Below are 21749 nucleotides of genomic sequence, written 5' to 3'. Positions count from 1 at the left end.
ACATAAACCTGGTGGATGTAAATACAGAATACATACAGATGTACAGTATGTCATTGTCAATTTGACCCTGAATCCGGTGTTTCATCAGCTGTAAAGAGTGAATTTCCTCTCTCGTCTTCTATGACGTTAATATATATGTTCAAACTACTGGTCCAGATGCTGGGAAACATAAAAACATTTAGGACACCCTCTCAGGTGGTTCCTTGGTCTTTTTTTGGGATATGTGCTCAGATAAATTGGGCAGCTACTTATAGTTTTGTGGTTAGTGGGGCAGTGTAGTGGGTTTTGTTGGCGTTGTAGTGACCCCCTGTGGAGACATGGTGGCTAAATGGTAAACTGTGCTACAGGAGTGGATGTCAGAGGGGTGTTTGGATGGGGTAAAACAGCAGTTAAGAGTCAGACTCTGGTGTGACAGGGGTGGTTGGCGTTGTGGGGCTGATGGCAGCGTTCTGATAGCTCGTACCGTAGCAGCTGTTTGGAGACAGGGAGTTGGGGTCTAGGGCTTTGTTCCCTGCAGGAGTCAGGTAGGCTCTGCTTGGCACAGATGTGTCCCCAGGCTTGGCGCCAAGGATGAACTTGGCCTCGTCCTGCTCCTCCAGGTTGGACATATCCTTCATCATGGTTTTACGATAGGAGACAGAGAGCTTGTTGGAGCCGTCTGATATCAGGTTGAAGTGACGGGCGATGAAAACGAGTGGGAGAGGAAGCATGGCTACTATGATGAGAGCAAAACACATCGCCAAAGCCCAAGGGGGGTAACTTTGGAAGCGTTCCTGAGCCTGCAGACACACAGATAGAGTTCAGTGAGTATGTATAACTCATAAAGGAAAAAATGTTTCAGCAAATGGAGAGACAAAAATGAGACGTAAAAACAGTTGTGGTGATTGCAGCTACAGCAAATAAAAACAATTGAAAATGTATTTTCAAGTATATATTGTTCAGATTTATTTATATATGAACAATATAAGACAACCTCTATCCTTAGACGCTCAATGTAATATGCTCAGATATAAAAAACCCAAAAGCTTTAAACCTTTATCGCGAAAATACAAAAACTGACGAGGTAAGAAAACAAAAACTACAGTGAAATTGAAGACTGCTGTCAACATACACAGACACACAGACACACAGACACACACAGACACACACACACACACACACACACACACACACACACACACACACAGACTGACCAGCTCTTCGACCCAGGCGTTGTATCCCGGTGGGCTGATGGCCATCTCTATGACAGAGGCTGAGATGAGCACGATGAGACAGATGGGGGACACGTACTTCCACAGGTAGAAATAGATCATACTTGGTCGGAAACCCAACATGTCTTCCAGATCCTGCATGAATCTGACAGACCACCAAAAATATTACAGTAACGATCACAGCAATTTTACACCCAAGAACAGACATCTACAATTGTTTGTACCTTTTAGTGCCGTATATCCAAGCGACTGATACATTTTCCAGGATGACCACTACAGTGAGAGGCAGCCCAGCAGAATAATCATCAAACATGGTGACAAAGTAATTCCCTGAGCGTTGAACAAACAACAGGCCACACAGGAAGGCCACAATGCAGCAACACACTGTGGAAGAGGAGAAAAAACAGAGCGAATTCAGACTCAAACGTTAAGGTCTTGAATTTTTTTTTTTTTTGCCAGTAAGCTGTTTTGTTTCCTGTGAGTGTTTTGCATTCAGTACACTAAGCGCAATAATACAAAGCCTAATGCAGCCCATTCCCAAATGTACTTTAATCCTTTTTAAGTGCCGAGTAAGGGGTTTCAACCGCTAATACCATATAGTGGCCTGACTGTTGCATGCAGAGGAGGTTTACCTGTGAAAATCTCCCTGTTGACTTTGTAAGTGTCGAGGACTGGTGTGGTGATGCCAGTCATGGTGCCGATCATGCTGCCCAGACCGAGATTGATGAGCATGAAGAAGAACATGACTGACCAGAAGGGAGATGCTGGGAAATGAGTCATGGCTTCTGTAAAAGCGATAAAGGCCAGACCGGTGCCTTGTACAGCCTGCAGAGAGACAATCCGAAGAGTTAAATTAAGGACAGGTGTGATACATATCATACAGGAGAATATCCTTTAAACTATGGTTGACACTCATCTTGTTGAGCTCATCCTCCAGGACACAAGGATCCAGATCCAGTTGGGAGAAGCTGCCCTCTTTCACTGTCTTGATGACACCGTACATCTCAGCGTAGTCTGATGTGGTGAGGTGGGAGAAGTTCACATGTGGAGGGATGAGGTCGTGACTCAGGACGTTTGAGTTGAGGTATCCCAGGATCTTCTCAGCATTACTGTGGGGATTACAATCAGCTTTAGAAAAGCAGCAAGGTAAGTTGACACATAGTGCAAAGAACAAATTTACATGATGATGCAGCTAAAAAACTAAACATATATATTTTACATTTGACCACTAACTAACTATACGGCCAGATTATACAGGAATGATAAAATACTGTATGAATAAGAAGTTACTCTATAAACGGTTTTAATGTGCTCATACTTTAAGGATGTGTGCACTATATACAGTTGATGCTGAAAAGATAGTTTCAGCATCAGATAATATACATGTTAATGCACAATATTTATATTAGTATGACCACCACTTAAACCACTGGAGATAAATGTCTTTAATGAACTGTAGTAGTCTTTTGACACAAAACAATCTGGTGGTATATATGTAGTAAGAATGTAAAAACCAAGTTTTATATGGTCAGTATAGTATGGTAGTACAAAAATCATTATACTTTTAACCAATCTGCTTGTCTAGCCAGGCAGTTGCAGTTTTCGTGTCATTGCTTCTGTTTAAAATGACAGTGCCTGACATTTCTGAAAAATTCAAGAATTTCCCTTTGATGGACCCATTTTCTAGAGTATTTTTTTTTTGTTTGCCATGCTGGCTACTTTACAACATTAAGATACTCAAACTGTCAATACATTTTTCACTATGTTCATCTACGGTAACTGACATGAATTGACATTGACATATTAACCATTTCAGCTGGATAAACAACTGGCTGTTTTTCTTGTCACACTTTTAGATACATGCTAATTTTGATTTTGTGTTTTCACTTTTGGATCAAAGTTAATCGACCAGAGAATATGCCTCTTTGTGGAGAAAAAGTGTTTGCAGGTGTTGAACTTACTCTACGACACACTTTTCATTCATGATGTTGGCCTTGAAGCCAAGCACGGCGAATACCACTAGTGTGGCCAGAATGGAGGTGAAGAAGTTGATAAAGGAAACAAGCACAGCGTCAAAGTGACAGTTGTTGTCTATCTTATTGTAACTGGAGAAGGCTATGACTCCTCCAAATCCCAGACCCAGAGCAAAAAAGACCTGGGTGGCGGCCTCTCTCCACACCTGGGGCTCCAGCATCTTTTCCAGCTGTGAGACACAATGAGGGTGACTCATCAGTTTGTGATTAATTCAAAATATCCATAAAAGAGACAGAGTGTAAAAATGCAGTCTCACCTTGGGAGTGAACATGTGAGCGATGCCATCCACCGATCCCTTCAGCATTAAACCCCTGACCAGGAAACAAAACAGCACCACATATGGGAAAAGAGAGCTGAAGTACATCACCTGTGAACACAGAGCAAAAACACGGATTAAAGAAAACGTGTTCTCCTTCGGATTTTTCTCTCTCATCATATGATTCATTTCTGTCTCATCCTGTTTGCTACCTTCCCCGAGGAGGCGATTCCTTTAATGACGGCAAGACAGACGATGATCCAGGCCACCAGCAGAGACAGGGTCATTTTGATGTTGAGGCCACCACTCTCTGCAATGGTACTGGTAGTGTTAAGAGTCTGACGGTACCAGAAATAGGTCGTAGCTGAGCTTTTGTCACACTCCGGTTCCACAACTGGAGATAAGGGAGATGGTAGGTTTAGGTTAGGTGATAATGAGCATGAAGCAAAAGAAACAAGTGGGAATATGAAAATGCAGCAGGGAGGTTTGGGTGTTGGGCCGAAGGAGAAATATAATGAGATTGAGAGTGTTTACTCAGGGTCAATATCTCAGTTCTTGGCTGGCTCACACCTCTCAGATGTAAGGGAGCTAAACAAGGTCATGTGTGTATTTATTATGCAAAGCATGAACCTCCAATTCACCACACTTGAGATTTGTTTTCAGTGCACACATAGTATATTCTTGTGTTACCTTGGGGAAATGATATATACTGTTTGTTTGTTGTTGAGTTAAGAGGAAGCAATGTTACGATTCTCAGTATAATAATGCCGGTTAGGGTAGATTTATCTATGTGGGTGCACACACACAACCCACACAGACACATAGACAACTATGGACACAGGACATTTTCTTTAAATCAAACTGTAAAGTGATCAGATGCAGTTATATGACGAGGTTATATAAACCAGGGGAAATCAAGACAGCCTCAGATAAATGTATTGTTTTTAAGCTGCTGTCTGGTCACACATATATCAATGTATAAATCTAGGATATAGATCTATGTCAAACGGACATACAGTGTTTCTGTCCTTCAGTATTAGTGTCCTTCAGTCTGAGCAGCTGAATTTTCGCTTCCCATCTCTCCCCCAGCTGTCTCAGCCTGGCTGAGTCATACACATGCTGAGTGTTTCTTGACCACCACAGGGTTTTGTCATTATCGCCTCTAATCAAATAAACTCCAGAGGGTTTTAATCTGGATTATGTCCATGTAGCCGTGACAGAAACTTGTAAGGAAGTTGATGCAATTTGTTTGATCTGTTTAGGTGTGTCAGTACATAGACTGAGTCTGAACACAATCTAAAGCTTGCAACATGGTGGCTGTTACATGTGACATGTTATTGTAAGATAAGCATACACATGCCGCTGCAATGATTGACGAGAGCAATGACGCAGATGGATATTGTTCCAAACACCAATAAATCCTGTGAACATACACACTTTTGATATTAGATAAAAGCATTCATATTGTAATGGAAAATGATTTAACAGATTGAATTCAAATGAAACACAAATACATGCTGGTCTGTATTATAAACCTCTTAATGTCCTGTAATATATTAAATGTATTTCTGATTTGTTTGAACAAATAAGCCCAGTCAGTCATTTAGATCAGGTTTGTATGTAACCACTACGCGTAGTAGTAAATGCATCCAAACTTTGAAATATAAATTACTGTAAAAAATTGCTTGATGAATTCCTCTATTCCACTTTTATTTCCTTTATTAAATTAGGGCAACTTATTACTTCACTGAAACTGTATTTTTGTCTATTTGTATTTTTTAAACTTTATTTTATGCTAGTTTTTCCTTAAGTACATTTTTCTGAAACACTCACTGTCACTCACCCAAAACATTTAACTTAATGTGTTCAGTGTATCACTGCTACCAGAAAGGCATATCTCTTAATCATTATTTAGGCCAAACATCTCCACTTCTCTTGAGGTCTCTCTTTTGTGTGCCTGCTTCATATTTACAAGCTGCTGTAGCTTCATAAAACATTTGATTATTTGCACAAACAATTGAGGATGAGCTAACTGTGTCTTATTTAAATCTTATATCAGATTAATTAGGGCTGGGTATCAGTACTCAATACCTTTAATGTATCGACTGAAATAAATCGATACCAAGTAGTATCGAAACATCTCCCGTTAAACGCCTGCAATCGATCCTTTTTGTACCTAGAGTTAGAGTTAAAATATGCCTATTTGAAGAGACTTGCTCACAGCCAATCAATGCAAGCATTCTTAGATTTAATGTGACATGTGATTGTCTGAAAGTCTTAATAATTTTTTAATAATAATAAAAAAATAAATTAAAATACATTTGTATAAAAATAAAGTCATTTAGATGTGAAGAATTGGTGGCATTTAATGCTTCTATTCACATGATGTGTATCAAATGAAGTACTCAGTTGGTATTGGTATCAGTTTAAGTGTCCCTAGATTGGTACTGATATTGTAATTTTTTCAACAATACCCAGCTCTAACATTAATCAGTTCTTTGTATGACAATACCAGATAATTAAAAGTCACAAAAGGTTGTGATAATTGCCTTTAAAATTTTGCAAGGGAGGAGTTACACAATGAGCATGTTGATGAAGTTCAGCAGAAAAGCACAGTACCTCAGTCCATCACCAGGTCGATATTTGTACTTGAACATTTTAATTCTGTGTCACAGCAACAGAGAATGAATATACTTTTGTGAAACAATGAAGTGTGGATTAGAGAATCATGATTTCCATTTGACTAGTGTGCCAGAGCAACTGGGAAAGAGCTGTAACTGTAGTTTTAATTGTTGTTCAAATGCATTTATTTGCTCCTTTAAAAGTTCACAGTAAACTCTTTGAAATTGAAATTTGAAACTTTCATCTCCCATCAGTTAGTATTTAATGTCACTCACTGGCAAATGTCCCATTCCTTCTGATAGGGCATTCACTCCATGGCAGAGGAAACTGGAAGGACTGGACGAAGTAGAAGATGCTCCAGCCAATAATCACATTATAGTAGAGCCCCACAAAGCCACACACCTGTAGATAGATAGATAGATAGATAGATAGATAGATAGATAGATAGATAGATAGATAGATAGATAGATAGATAGATAGATAGATAGATAGATAGATAGATAGATAGATAGATAGATAGATAGATAGAGAGATAGATACCAAAGAAAATATATAAACGGACAGTTCACAGTTTACAGGTGCCATGTCTTTTATACCAGCACTGAAATGCGCATATAAAAGCAGCATGCTTTGTGCATGTCCCATGTTGCCATCACTCTTTCTGAGCAGTCTTGCCAGCCAGGACATTCAGCAGCTAAATAAGGTTGAGGAAAGCATGAATAATTAAAGTGCTCTCTTTTCAACAGTGATCTTCTAAGAGATATTTATAGCTGCTTCTGCGCCAGCTGAGCAACTCCAAAGAAAGGCTACCTTTCACTCTCAAACGCGTCAAATAGACTACCTCCCATAAACCCACCAGAGGCGGGATGCTGTGGTGACTCAAGATGTTCCTGTAACTTCATCCTGCTGTTTGCTATATCAGTTTCAAGGTTGTTAAGCCTCTACATTATACTCTACCAAATCCATAGATAGATAGATAGATAGATAGATGGAAAGCGGAGGACAGTTTACATAGTGTTTGCCCAGGTAGAAAAGAAGACACAATCATAAATCACACAGACAGAGCAGTTTTTTATTTTTATCCCTTAACTGGTGCACATTCAGCAGATTAGCTTATGCTTAACAGCATGGTTAGACAGCTGTTCCTCCACAACAGCCTCACTGATTCTTATCAGAGGACCCACACCTTTTTCTCCATCCTGCTGCTGTCAAACTGTTTTTTCTGAGATGTCATTATAGCTCTGAGTTACTCCCCTTGAAGAAAAAATGAAATACGAAATTACCATCAGGCTAGACGCCCCTATCCCACCCAGATGGGGACAGACGTAGTTCCACACCCCAATGCTTCCACGCCGGATCTTCTGACCCACCGCCAGCTCCAGGAAGAAGAGTGGGATGCCAATGATGAGGAGGAGTATAGCGTAGGGAACCAGATAAGCACCTAAAAACCAGAGACCATGGAACATGCTGGGTCAGTTTTATTTGTCCAATACTTTGTTTTATGACCAAATAGCTGCAAACCTAAATACATTCCCATCAGACTCAGCTGGTGTTCATGTTTGTAGATGTGTAGAAGTATAACCTCACAGAGCCACTAACACTAACAGCTAACACTAACAGCTTTTTATATGATGCAATCCAATACAACAACAACAACACAAGTAGCCTCAAAAATGACCCTGGACTCGAATCCAAACCTTTTTATATTGATGTGGATATGTGAACATTTCCAACTGTATTCATTTGTGTTTTATAATCAACAATATTTACGCAGTAGCTCAGTAGTTTCGCATCAGTGTAACTGTGATTCAGTGAGCTAAATTTACCCAGTCGCCCCCGCTCCTCTCACAATTCCTCACTAATGTAAGGTCCCCGGCTCTTGACAAACAGTGTGTGAATTTTTTTTTTTAGATTTTGATGGAAGTCTAAATTTGGCCCTGTGCAGCTTAGTTGAGGGAGGCATAATCAGGATGCAACTGTGTTTTATGTGCAGGGTGAGTCATCATCTGGGATATATAAAGACTTATAGCAGGAAAACATGTGCTACTATTAATACATCAAAAGTAGGAATTACATACAGTGGCATACACATCTCGCGGTGGATGGAGTAATGAAGCAGAGAGGAGGTTAAAGGCTGAAGTGATAGTGAGGTTAAATGAAGCGAGGCGTTTTGGGGCTTTTGCCAGGATCCTCAAATCAGCTAAAAAACTCTGAGCACCTTCAAGTAAATCCACTCTATAACAGGTTATTTAAACTGGAGCCCGTGACAGATATGATATAGTCATGAGCATAAAGATGTGACAGCAGAGAGAGAATGATAGAGGATGTTAAAGAGGAGGAACGACAAAGGAGAATAATAGAGGTAAAGCAAGAGGAAGCCACACAGCGATAACTCCTAAACAACATAGACCTTTAATGTGTCTGTAATTGGTTGTCGAGCAGCCAATTATAGAGAGAAAAATGGCTGTTCGACCGGTCACAGAGTACGCCTATTGTCAGTATATTATGCCTATATGAAATAAATTCTGCCTTCATACAGTAAATCAGACATGGGCAGTTAGGCAGTGAACACAGAAACATCAGCGGCTAAAGAAATGTCTGTCGATCCACGATGACAAGGTGTTTCACACTGTTTACACCACATTCATCCCAGACAAAACTGTACTATACAGTTACATTCCTTTTTTATTGAGCTCTTTTCTGTTTACCAGAGTATCAGTTGAGCTTGGTGTCCTCTGCTGGCAGTAGTAATCAATGGTGCAGCTATATTTAGACATGGATGTTTTTATGCACAATACAGCTGCTCTCTTGGCAGTTCTGTGCTGAATGGAAATGCCATGTAGATTGTGATGATCGGGGCCACTGAGCTACCAAAAGCATCTACTGTAGAAGACTCATTATCTTAAAGTAACAAACAGGAAGTTGAGCAGACATTGACTTCAAAAAAATTCAAGTCAGCCTTCTTGTCTAAAATAATCATGGTGAAAACTGATTTAGCCATTTGCTTGAACTGTGTCACTATCACTGTGCATTTTCCATTTTGATAATGACAGTATCTGTCCTCTATTGGCTTTAAAAGACCAGTGTGTAGGATTTAGTGGCGTTTAGTGACGGAGCAGGTTGTAACCAACTAAATACCATCCTGGTCTACTGTAGAAACATGATGGTGCAACATGGTGGCCTCTGTTTAAGAAGACCTGCTCCCTATGTAGATATAAATGACTCATTCTGAAGTAAAGACATAACAATTCTTATTTTCAGGTGATTAAACACTAATTAAAACATACTTATAAATATTATTGTCCATTTCTGCCGAGTCGGTTCTGCTAGATGTCACTAAATTCTACACACTGCACCTTTAAATTAAAATTAAGTTACTGGTTTTTAAAACACATGAAACACCAAAGGGACTGTTGACTCAAATACAGTGAATATAACTGTAAATTAAATCATTGACTTGCAGTTGAACTCACCTCCTCCATTCTTTTGGCACAGGTAAGGGAAGCGCCACACGTTCCCCAGGCCCACAGAGAAGCCCACCTGGGCCAGGATGTACTGCAGTTTGCTGTTCCATGCAGGACGTCCATCATTTTCAGGCACCTCTATCTGGGGGGCTTTTTTCCCAGCTGCCCCTCCAACATTCAGGGAGCTGTTCTTGTAGTCAAGTGGCTCCTCGTTTGCAAGCAAGTCAGCCACTGACTCTGTAACGTGCTCATGGCTTTGCTCGCGCTGCGTCACCTTGCTGTTCTTAGGCATCAGGGAGGCTGAGGGTCGGGAAGGGGGTGGGGGTGGAGAGAGAAAGAGAAAGAGAGAGCGAGACAGAGACTGGTAGCAATAGAGAGAAGTGATACAGGCAGATATTGAGACAGATGGGTGTAGCTATGGGGGAGATGCTGAAGAGTGGCAGCTGTATTGCAGGTCTGGGCCTCAGTCCTGCATCAGAGAAACAGAAAGGTCATAAAAAATTATTTTTCATGGACATCATCAAACTTGAAATACAATCATGTTCTATTAATAGACACAAATCCCATAAATAGTCATAATTTCAAGGCCCATTTGATGCACAGTAATCTCAAGCTTCCTCTCCTGGCTGTGATCCTTAAATAACACCTCACACAGTCGCTGACACAATTATTCCTCCATTTTGTGCTTAGTTAAGCTCATAATCAGACACCGGACTGTAGCACATGGTCATTTGGTCACGAACAATGTCAACATGAAGACCGGGGAATGTTTGTCACACCTGTGTGTCAATTAACCTGGTCCTCCAGCAAAATGTCAGCACAGACCAGGGGTGGACTTTACTGTTAGGCAAGATGAGCAACCGCCTGGTGCCCCCACTTAAAAGGGCCCAAAACAGCTATTTAGATTTATTATGATGTTTAAATGTGAACAATATTGAATTATGTTAATATTCTAACTCACTGCATCCAAGGTCCCCAAAAGCACCTTTACACTGCTACTTCTACTTCCCACTACATCTACCTGACAGATAAATGTTATTGGTTACGTTGCTGGTTTTACTCACAAAATATAAACATAAAATAATTAAACTATCCAGCATTATATAAGATTTAAAAGCTCCACCTTGAACACAAAAACATTTAAGTATATTGTGTGAACAATACCTCTCTTTCACTCTTCACTTTTCAGAAAAAATTTGAATGCAGAACTTTTAAGTATCTTTACTGTGTGGTATTAATAGTTAAAGAGAATTTTTGAGCATTTCTTCTATTACTGCCTATACAAACATTCCCAGTTAGAGAAATGTTGAAAATAAAGATCCCCGTATCACTAAATTCACTTCTGAGGCTTGAACAGACAAAAAACACAAAATAACACTGCAGCTCTCCACCTCAGATACAGTGTTTTTGGTTTCGTAAAAAATTCCCAATCCTGCAAATTGTTCTATTTAATTTCTCTGTTCTGCAAGCTTAACTTTAGTGAAGCTTTTTTTCCTGTAAATCCCCTAATCCCCTGAAGCCTTGCAACAGCATCCATCCTCACCCCTCTGTCAGGAGGTGGTTGGTTCAACCCAAACGCAGTGGAGGAAGTGAACACAATGCTTTGGATGAGCTGCCCTCATGTGTTCTCCTGATCCACATCACCAGCCTCTGTGTATGCTCATTACTTATTGAGTGAGTCGTTTCTCCATTATGAAAAAACCCACTATGCACTGGCATGCAACACTGCATAGCTTGTGGGATAAGAGAAGACTTTGTCATGGGACAAGAAGAAGAAAAAGAAGAGTCTATGTCATAATAATTGATTATCTATGATTGCAACTGATTTACAAAGTCCTGTTGAAGCAGATGGTCAATTTCGGAGACGGTAGGGGGGAACTGTAGCTGAATGAAGATGCTGCACCTTGCGTGTGATGTAATAGTGATGCGCACGAGCCACGTCACAACACTCACTGCTTACATCAGCCTCAAACAAACTCCCAAACACACCCAAATTTCTTGATTTAACCCTTAATACATACTCAGGATGTGCATATGCTGTCTTTCACTGATGTTTATATATTTTTTCATCACAACCACTGATTTCCTCCTCTGTGCAAGTCAAGATGAGCCCATGATGCAATAATAATCCACAGCCATTCACAAGTCTTCATAATCCGGTGTGCATTAACTGTAAAGCCCCTCCACTCCACCCCTCAGCAGTGCTTTCTGCCTTGTCATTCAATCCTGCATTACAGTATACAAGACACGTAATATCAATCATCCAGCCAACGCTGAGAAATGAAAACACATCATCTCACCCAACCAATAATCCAGCTGGAAAGGTAGGGAGGGGGGGGGCAGTTCAGATGACCCCAGCAGATGCTAAGAGTCAGACTGTGTGGAGTCATTGCATACAACAGTAAAGGCGTGTTCTCCATGGCAGGAAAAAGCCTTCTGGTGGGCTTGAAATGCTATCTTTCCCCAAGGTCAGTTACAGATTTGTCCTTGGGAGAAGAGTTTCATTGTTGGTGCAAAAACTGTATTTACCCTTGTGAATACAGTAAAGCCTGTGTACATAAATGCCTGTTATTTGCATAATTATTCTCTTTCTTTGCCTATTTAGAGATTCTGTGTTCATAATAACAAGTATGGGGAGGAAACATCTTCAATTTATCACTTCTGCTTATTCAGAACAAATATCACAACAGCAGAGGGTGCAATAAGATTAATTTTCTATATTAGGACAATAATAATATGGTGTCATAATATCTGCTGTAATGTGCAGGAAAGCAGTTTATTTAGAGCTGCAACAATTAATCAACTGAGTAAATGAATTGAGAACTCTTTTGATAATCTATTAATTACTTAGTGCCTCTCTAAACAACAATGCAAATTGATGGTTTCAGGCTCTCAAAATCTGTGAGTTTGCTACTTTTACATGTCTTACTGTATGTTACAGAGAATTGAATTTATTTGGGCTTTGGACCGGCCAAAATAAAACATCTCATGATGCCACTGTCAACCTTGGGATACTGTGATGGACATTTTTCACTGTCAATAGCAAATTGCTGCACACGAAAGTTAGAAGCCAAGACAAACTGTTCAAGATATGCAGTCAACACATCACAGTATATTACCAGTAACATATCTAAATGACTGTAAAATGCATTTTAAGAAATCAGTCTTTAAATTGATAACTTTCCAGCACCAAAGGGTCCCATATTCATTATTATTCACTTCTAACCATAAACACACACTGTTACACATCACTGTACTCACAAATTGATCAAGAGTTAAACTAGATCAACAGACAAACAGAGGCAAAACAGTGTCTATGAGTTATATTTAAATAGACAGGAGGCTCCTAAACATTTTCAGTAACACACTATGCAATTATAGTGGTTATAGAAAAAAGCTGCTGACTCTGCAGCGATCAGCTCCTGTGATCAGTCTTGTTTAAATGTTCACACTTGTTCATTAATCGATTGATGATACTGTGATTTCCAGTCTGCTGTATCAGTATGAGACAACACCACCACCTTTATCAGCTGTTTAATTATAAAAATGAGAAAGTATTAAACGCTGAAGCACGGCTTTAACAGCCAAAACACTTAAAAACACTTTTTCTCCCAATGAAAATATAGTTGCTTAGAGTTGCTGCAGGTTGTGAAAAGCTCCTGGACAATGCCACTACACAGATCACTGCCGGTGAACACCAGGTGACACATCTGATGCTGTCTCTGATAGCACCAGATAGTATTTTGTCTCTGATTTTACTGCTACATTAGTGATGCGATGACGTTTAAACAGACGCTCAATCAAGGTCAAAAGCGATTATTTCCTGACCTCTGCGCAAACTACAACACTTGTTTCATGATCAAATTTCAAAACATAATTCAATTCAAACTGTTTTCCAGCTGTCTGTGAACTTCAGTGTACACCCCTTTACAACCAGGTGATAACACCATGTCGCTGCCTCTCAGAAAGATGCTCAGATAAACGATGTTAAAATAAAAACATTTTCTTTCTTACCTTTAGTCTTTTGCAGCGATCAATAAAATCGAGAGTTAAACAGGAACGCTGTGGTCAGAGAATACCAGGAGAGATGCATGAATACATCCGCCTGGCTGCACTTGAGTGTCGGTGTGGTACAGACTGAGCGCTCGCCGGACACTGGAGGATGGAGGATGAGGATCACATGCTGCTCTAACTACCATTGACATGCAGGGTAGAGAGTCCAGGGCGCACCGTGACGCACAGAGTGCCGGTCACTGTCAACAATGACAAATTATCACCTGCCACTCTTTGTTGTTAAAGACTCCCGCCCATCACAACAGCGTCTCTGCGCGGGGAGGTGAGATGTTGAGGGGGGTGGTGAAACTGTGCGTGTATTTATCAAGGTTATCCACTACTACCTGGGGAAGCTGCTGTCTGACGCAGCTTTCGTCAGACTTGGTAAGGGCTGGGTCCCAATTGATAAAAAATGTACATACATACATATATACATACATAGGCTACATACATACATACATACATTTAGTTACATCAGGATGCTCAGAGGGGAAAAAAGCTCACCTCATTTAAAGGTGACTCTCGGTGAGCCTAGAGGTTTGAATCGCATCACCCCAAAAACAAAAGATTAGAGTGGAGAAAATGATTGTGAATAGTTTCTCTCCACATTAAGAAACAGATAGATTTGCAACATTTTTTCTCCCCTATTAATTAATTATTGATCAGCATAATAAATAAATGCACAATAATTCATAATACATGAATAATTCAGTGGAAGAGAGAAAACAAGGACATTTTAAACATGAAAGACTGAGATACTTTTAATGCACATGTAAACTCATCTCTGACTTAATAGCTTCATCTTCCTGGTCAGTCTTTGAACTTGAGCTTGGTGGTCATTTTTCTATTGAGACTATTGGATGTGCAACACGACTGCAGCAGACACGGTCACCCAGGGGACCATAAATCATGCAATGTCTGCCAGAATATTCCTGAATACCACCGAGATAGGGGAGGAAGATATCATCGAGGGATCATTTTTCATCCTGACCTTATAGATTTATTTTGTCCCACGTTCCTACATCTCTGCCTCTTGTCTTAATTATAGACAGTTTCCTTGCTTGCTTCTTGATATTCCTCCGCATTGGCATAATTATCCAATGTGATGATACATATAATAACACAGAGGAGTAAACATGTGGAATTAACTGGCTTTACACAAAATCCTGCTTAACAAACACTAATACAGTTTGAAGTGGCTCCAAAAGCAACATATGACCTCTGCAGCAGCTACATTCAAATCACATTTCATATCTGTATCTGTGAATCACACTGTTTTTAGGTTAACAGTTCAGACTGTTTTTAGGTTAACCATTCAAGACAAGCTCTGCAGGGTCTTATCTGTTACTCTTATTTCTACGGCTTTGGTGAGGCTTTTGACACACCGTCTTCAAGCTGACTACTGGGGAGAGTTGCCACAGCAACCTCAGGATCATATGACAGACTCGGTCTCATCTCAGCACTCTCCGCTCTGCATTCCTCCCTCCATAAATTGCTTTATTCTAGTTGGAGAACAACAGCAAAATGCATTTCAAACATCCGCACCTATGTGTGACCAGTTGGGTTTTCTCTCCTGGTCAGTTGACTAAACTTTGGCTTTTTCACTTTTTATGGCATCTTATAGGTGACAATCCGAACCGTAAGTCATTTTAGTAGTTGTACTTCACTCATGCACTGACCCTGTTTCCCCTCCTTTCCCAGCTCTTCATGTTCATCTTATATTGGGCAAGTTTTAGAAGCCTACAGTGGGTTAAAGATGATCATCTGCAGTGTTTTCTCACCCCACTTTTGCCACAACCTTTTTGTCGCCTCGTCTCATGGGAGAGGAAGTCTGACAAGAAACCTCAAAGATAAAAATGGAAAAACAGCACACTGAAACAAGTCTACACAGGATAATAGAAGATGATGCGAGAAGAAAACATGCTGGGTGTGAAGTAATTGTGAAGTAATGCTGTCTCCTCTAAACTAGTCCTGAAGTGCCCTTGAACAAGGCAGTGCAGCCTTACCACCTGCAAGGCTTCTGCTAACTGGACAGCAGTGTGTCACTTAGTGAACCACGTAGATCATTTTTGGAGGGTTTTATTCAGCCCACATTAGCAGCCTTGCAGGCCTGTGGGACTGCTGGCACAGCAGTGCTGCTGCCCTCTCTGGTTAGCAAATGACCGAACAGTCCCATCTGAGTTGGAGGAGCTGCAGATTTGTTCTGCCTGCATTTAACCTGTGTTATTGTATGTGCTTTAAAACCCTTTTTCCCAGCTTCAGTTTATCGTTATATAACCCTGGATATTAGATGCCATTCATAGAGCCACCCCACTAACATGACTAATGACTTCAGAATGTATCTAAATTTAACGCTTGAAAAGCTTAAAGATCCCTGCCAGACATGTTTTAAGATAAAGTAGGAGAGGCTGGGGACAGTTGCAACACTTTTTATATTACTCTCAGTTACTCAGAGACTATTTGGACTAGGCCCACCAAACCTTTACATATTAAACTTACACATGTCTGCTAATTACCCATACCATTTAAAGATTGTTACATATAACATAGCAATCACAATATTGATTTGAATAGAAACATTCAGATGTTGCAACTGACCCCAAACCTAGGGACAGTTGCAACACGGATCAGGGACGGTTGCAACATATATAAAAACACATTAAATTTCACTTATTAATTATTATTTATTTAGTAATATTTATCGTAGGCCTACCTTGCGTCAATGTGCAGATGTTACTGAAGTTATTAAAACTAAATATTTCAGTGTGAGACAAGAAGAATGGAATAATTGGCAATACAAAAAACATTTATTGAACATGTATTTAGTGAACAAAAATAAAATTGTTTGAAAACTCCAGTAAATATGAATGTTGTTTAAGTTTTTGTTAAAGGCACTGAACTTAAAATCTTCAAAAATACTGTTTTGTGGTCTGTTTTGATATGGCTAGCCAACTTAGCATGATATCAGTCATGACAAAACATCATGTGCTAGCTAGCCACACTGATATTGACACATGCTAACCATGTCACTGAATAGTCAACAAAACAATGATTCAAACTAGGTATGTTTGGATTCACTCATACAAAAGGTCAGGACAGTATGACAAAAATACAGCTCATGAAAAAAGCTACTTTCATACCTCCAAAACAACTTTTCTTGATAAAAGCAGGACCAGATGCTCAATATGGCCTCTCTTCTTGGTGGGCAGAGGGTCTAACTGAGCATGTGCAGTGTGAGTGTCATCACTCTAGCATGCTTCTGATTGGCGAAATAAGACTTGTTGCAACTGTCCCCTGTTGCAACTGTCCCCAGTCTCCCCTACTACAACAAAAACAACAACAACTACTACTACTACTACTACTACTACCAATAATAATAATAATGATTTGTGTCTGATATGGTCTTTCCACATGAAAAGTTAAATTATCTTGTTAAACATTTTCTCCTGCTCCATCATTAAAAAAACAGAATTAGATGAATATGCAAATATATTTAATTTCAAAAGTTAAACTGCTGGATGCAAGATGTTTCCTGCATCTTCAAGTTTCACATCACAATTGTTTAAGTTGAATATTCGACCAGGATTGTCTTCCGAACTATTTTTGATGTCACTAATCCTGCTCGTAGGCCCACCTACTAAAATCTGATTTTCAATGAGCTCAGAGAAACTTTCCATTTTGAGCAGATGAATGTGAAAACAGCCTTTTGGTGTCAAACTCTGCACAGTGAAGCTCAAACATTTAACTATGGGAACAAAAGGAAAAACTATTTTTGAGGGGAAGGGAACTTTAACTCTCTTCATGTTGGTGTTACCAAAGTCAGATTTCCAGCTGTATTTTTTTCTTGATCATGTCACTTTTTTTGTCAGCGTTATTTTATCTTCTCCTGTCCTTTCTCTCATCATGAAGAACTACTCCCTGTAATCTGTACTTCAGATACCCTCTCACGTTTTTTACTATATCTCAGGGTCCTTGGTGGCTGACGTCAGCACCCAACGCTTCACATCGTATTTCTACTCCTCTCTGCCGTTCACCTTCAGTTTCCTCTAACTTCACATTGTCTTTCTCCTCCCTGCTTTGCAGCACCCGTTTTCCTGGGAGCTTTCTTTCTTTTGTATTCCCCCACGCCCACTTCCTACTCACGTGGTCTCATGCATTCTGCATCTGCACCACCACTTCCGCCCAGTACTTTTCCTTCACTCCAGTCACATTTATATTCCTTTCTCCCCCCATCCTCTCTCCCTCCCTCCTGTTTCTCCCCTTGTGTTTCGTGCTGTCTGGGTCACATCTCAGCACCTAAAAAAAGCTTCAGCCTGCACTGGGCTCTGTAGTATCACTTATCTAGTCCATTATTCTTAGTGCAAGCACTTGAACAAACATAATTACATCAACACTGTATTTCCTACTGACAGCAAGCGAATGTGAACACTTTTGACAGATGCAAATTGATAAGTCAAAATGATTGATGTCTACTTTTTTCAGCCCACATGCATGACATTAGTCTTTGTGATGAAAGCACTGATAATTTGATGTTTCTTTTATACAAGAGGCTTAAAGATAATTGATTTTGGATGACTTACTTTGCCAGGGAGATTTGTTCTCTCACAATATAATTTCAGCATCACTTCACTACCTTGTGAGACAAAACACAATGTTCATAATATATAAAATATATATTAAAAAAATCTTTATGTATAATATGGGAAAATGAAAAAGGGGTTTAATTCATGCTTGTTTTATTTTCACGTGCTAAAAAACACATACAAGTCCCTGCTGTTTACACTGTCTGTCCTCATTGTAGTATAATATCAACTTGAGCTTTCCCAGAGTGGATCAGTGCAAAGGGATGTGCTGGTGTTGTGCAGGTGTTCAGACAGTGGAGAAAGTGGGTCATGCATGGCGCTCACAAACACACTGCAGTGCTCTGCCGTGAAGATACTGTGAATCTTTCATCGCAAAACTGTTATAAGAGCAGTTTTAGTGACATCATAATTATATCAGCATCAGTCCATCAGAGCTAGCATGATAGACGTGATAGTTGTAGTAATGAGACATACAGTATGTGGCTGGCTCTCAGTTTGATCATCCATTTTCCTCTAACATGATGGAACATTCATCACAATTTCACGCTGGTTTGGGCTACACAGGTGAAGGATTTGTTGTCTTGTGGTCAGTTGATGACAGATCTGTTACTAAGCATCTGTCACACATGAAAACCAGCTGGGTGCAGTGGGTCAGGTCACACTGTTCACCTTAATATGACGCACAAAAATAGAAACTCATTAAAGGCAGTTTTTTTTCTCACTAATCCTTTGCAGATTTTCCCCTTTTTGACAGCTCGTTAGCAAAAACCCCTGCATGTCATTCTGTTTTTGACAGTTATTAACAGATGAAACGCCTATCTGTTGCAGTTGAATTTGAGATAGATCAAAAAACCTGGAAATGAATCATATTTTTTTAATGTTTTTAAAAAGTAGCAGGTAGTGGTCAGTACCAGTGTGTACTCTTGCTCCTGTGCTGTAACTGCAAGTCAGTAATTCCTGTTTATAAGTTTACCACCATTTCATCTGTTTTTGCATGTGTCAGCATACCTCACTGCTGAGATGAATGTCTGGATGCTCTGCTTGAGGAGGAAAACAGCTGACCTGGATATTGGGTGGAGATTTACAGTGGGAACAAATTTACCCCATCATATTGTCCTAAGACACACACTTAAACCCATTTTAATACTGGGTGGCAGATTGCCTTGTTTGGCCTGTGCAGGAACATGTGACAGTCTATAGAAGAACTTCACCAGATGGTCTCTCAAAGAGGGGCCATGCAGTCCAGCTCACAGGGTTGAGGACAAAGGTCCTGTCCCCATTTTTTTGGGAATAATAATCCTTTTAAAATACCCCTGCAGCAAAGCGCACTGCTTTTTTTTAACAGTAAGTATTGTTGGTGCAACAAGGTTGATGTAACACATAATAGGGTCAGACTCGCTTAACAGTAGGAACAAAACAAAAAAAGAGATACAGAGAGAACTAGGATGAAGATGACAAGATTTGAAACCAGAACAGCGATTCAATCTTTTTGTTAAAATAATGTGAAAATGAAAAAGATGTAATAATCTGTATTTCACACACTTTGGCTTAAAAAAGTGAAACTGTTGCCGTTGATATGAGGTGATAGCTTGGGCAGAAAAAACAACCTATGATCATTAAAGATGATCTTACTTTATAAGAACATCATCTAGCTCAGATAAAGTAATACAAACATACATGATGTGGGGGAGAGTGAATAGACAGTTTTTTTAACCATAAAGCAACACAGTTCAATAACTGGACAACCACCTCTCCCCCTGCTGTGCTGCAGGCTGTAATCCTGCGCGTGGGAGCGCCCTAAATACATCATGTGCCTCAGCACATTTCTTTCTGCGTATTATCAATATTAATGATGGAATCTAGAAATCAATAAATAACCCCCAGAATACACAGACTGGTATTTTGTGGATGGCAGCCCCTATAATGCATGTTGGCACAGTGTAATTAAGAAAATCAACAGTAAATGGAAATAAACACATGCTCACCTCAGAAAATAGTTCCATTCAAAATAATGTGAAGAGATCATCATGTGACCAAATAGGGAGGCTTTATGAAGTACACTATATGTATATAACCGATGCTGTGAGGAAATGTAACAGTAAATCAGGATATTAAAGAGGGTAGGCTAATGAACTGGATTACAGTATTATATGATGCAGCCTGCTATGACAAGACTAGGAGTTGTATACTGTTTGTACTGTATATAGCAATACTGTACATTCAGTGTGTGTTGGTCTATTTTGTTTTGTCGGATTAAAAACAAAACAAAACAATATTTCTCTTATATTTTGCAATTTAGTATTAAACATAAATAAATAAAGAAGAAATTGAAACGAACTAAATAAACCAAATGAAAATGTAAGTGTGAAGGGTGCAGACAATAAAATGTGGTAAATCTTGATCGCAAAGTTTGAGTATTACAAATACAGTTTTACATTTAGAGTTCTGCAGGGTTAAAGCAGAGTGATGTTACAATAACCAAGACTAATCATCAAAGAGACTTTGAGACTCACTGGCTGAGGTTTTCTACAGTTCCAGGCTGCTGATGGAAGAGTCAGCCTCCTTCCAGTCAATACTCATTATATAAAATGTTTCTCAGCATTGACAGTTTGAGCTTTACATTGCTGTCATGTGATAAACTGCAGCTGATGTAGTTGTTGGAGGGAAGAACCTCTCTGCCCTCTGGTGGTAAAACATGTTTGTGAACGTGTTTTTCAGTATCTCTGGGCTGACAGGTGGAAATACAGCTGGTGACATGTGCTTTTGTACAATGAATGGATCCTCTGTTTAAGTTATTAGGTTCTGCTTAAAAGCGTTTTGAATATCCATGGGTCAGATAAATTATCAAGAATATACAGCATATACAGTGACACAGTGCATCACCAATAATATATCATATTAAATAAATACAGAAAGGGGAATGTGAAAACTTTATCCGCAGTAATTATCTATTCCATTTAAAATAATACTAATTGGCAGTAGAGATGTTTTGCTTAGAAACAGAAACAGTGTTTTCAGCAAAATAATACTTCTGTATTTAGGTATAAAATTGTTAAAAGTACATATTGTATCACCAGAGTGGCAAAATTATTATTGGTTATTATCATTATAAGGTCAAAGACTTTTGATAGTGACATTGAACATTGTTGACAATGATATATGATGTATGTGTTATGTATAATATTTATGATATTGTTTGTTTTACTGTCCTGCCTCAGTGACTGTACATTCTGGTGTTTAACTGTCTTTTGTCTTGTTATATTGCACATATAAAAAGTTGTATCAATAATAACATAAAAAGTAATAATGTGAGGCAACCAGTGGTTTATTTAGTACTTGCTTTTGTGCTTCCCTAAAGAGTTTTATAAGTTTTATCAGTAAAAACTTGCAATCAAATAAATGTAGTGTAGTGATCTGATATCAAAGGTCTGGACCCAGGCAGTGTAGTAAAAAGTACTATATTCCCCACTGAAATGTGGAGGATTGGAGTTAATAAGGAGTTAAATCAAAAATACTTTTCAAAACT

At 39.4% G+C, this 21749-nt stretch overlaps 1 protein-coding gene across 1 annotated transcript; it reads right to left on the bottom strand.

Moving 5' to 3' along the window:
• Positions 1-389: 389 nt before the first annotated feature.
• LOC128355209 (sodium-dependent neutral amino acid transporter SLC6A17-like) lies at positions 390-9879 on the bottom strand. Its single transcript, XM_053315456.1, has 11 exons — positions 9597-9879; positions 7407-7564; positions 6399-6525; positions 3714-3895; positions 3502-3612; positions 3173-3414; positions 2122-2320; positions 1844-2036; positions 1436-1595; positions 1194-1356; positions 390-779 (listed from the first exon to the last, which is right to left on the bottom strand). Exons 1-11 carry the CDS (start codon positions 9877-9879, stop codon positions 390-392), a joined length of 2208 nt encoding a protein of 735 aa, XP_053171431.1.
• Between the last annotated feature and the right edge of the window lie 11870 nt (positions 9880-21749).

The sequence above is a fragment of the Scomber japonicus genome, chromosome 3 (genome assembly GCF_027409825.1).
Source record: "Scomber japonicus isolate fScoJap1 chromosome 3, fScoJap1.pri, whole genome shotgun sequence".
In the NCBI taxonomy this organism is placed as follows: domain Eukaryota; kingdom Metazoa; phylum Chordata; class Actinopteri; order Scombriformes; family Scombridae; genus Scomber; species Scomber japonicus.
The sequence above is the reverse complement of the archived record's forward strand: the minus strand, read 5'-3'. Positions and strand labels throughout refer to the sequence as shown.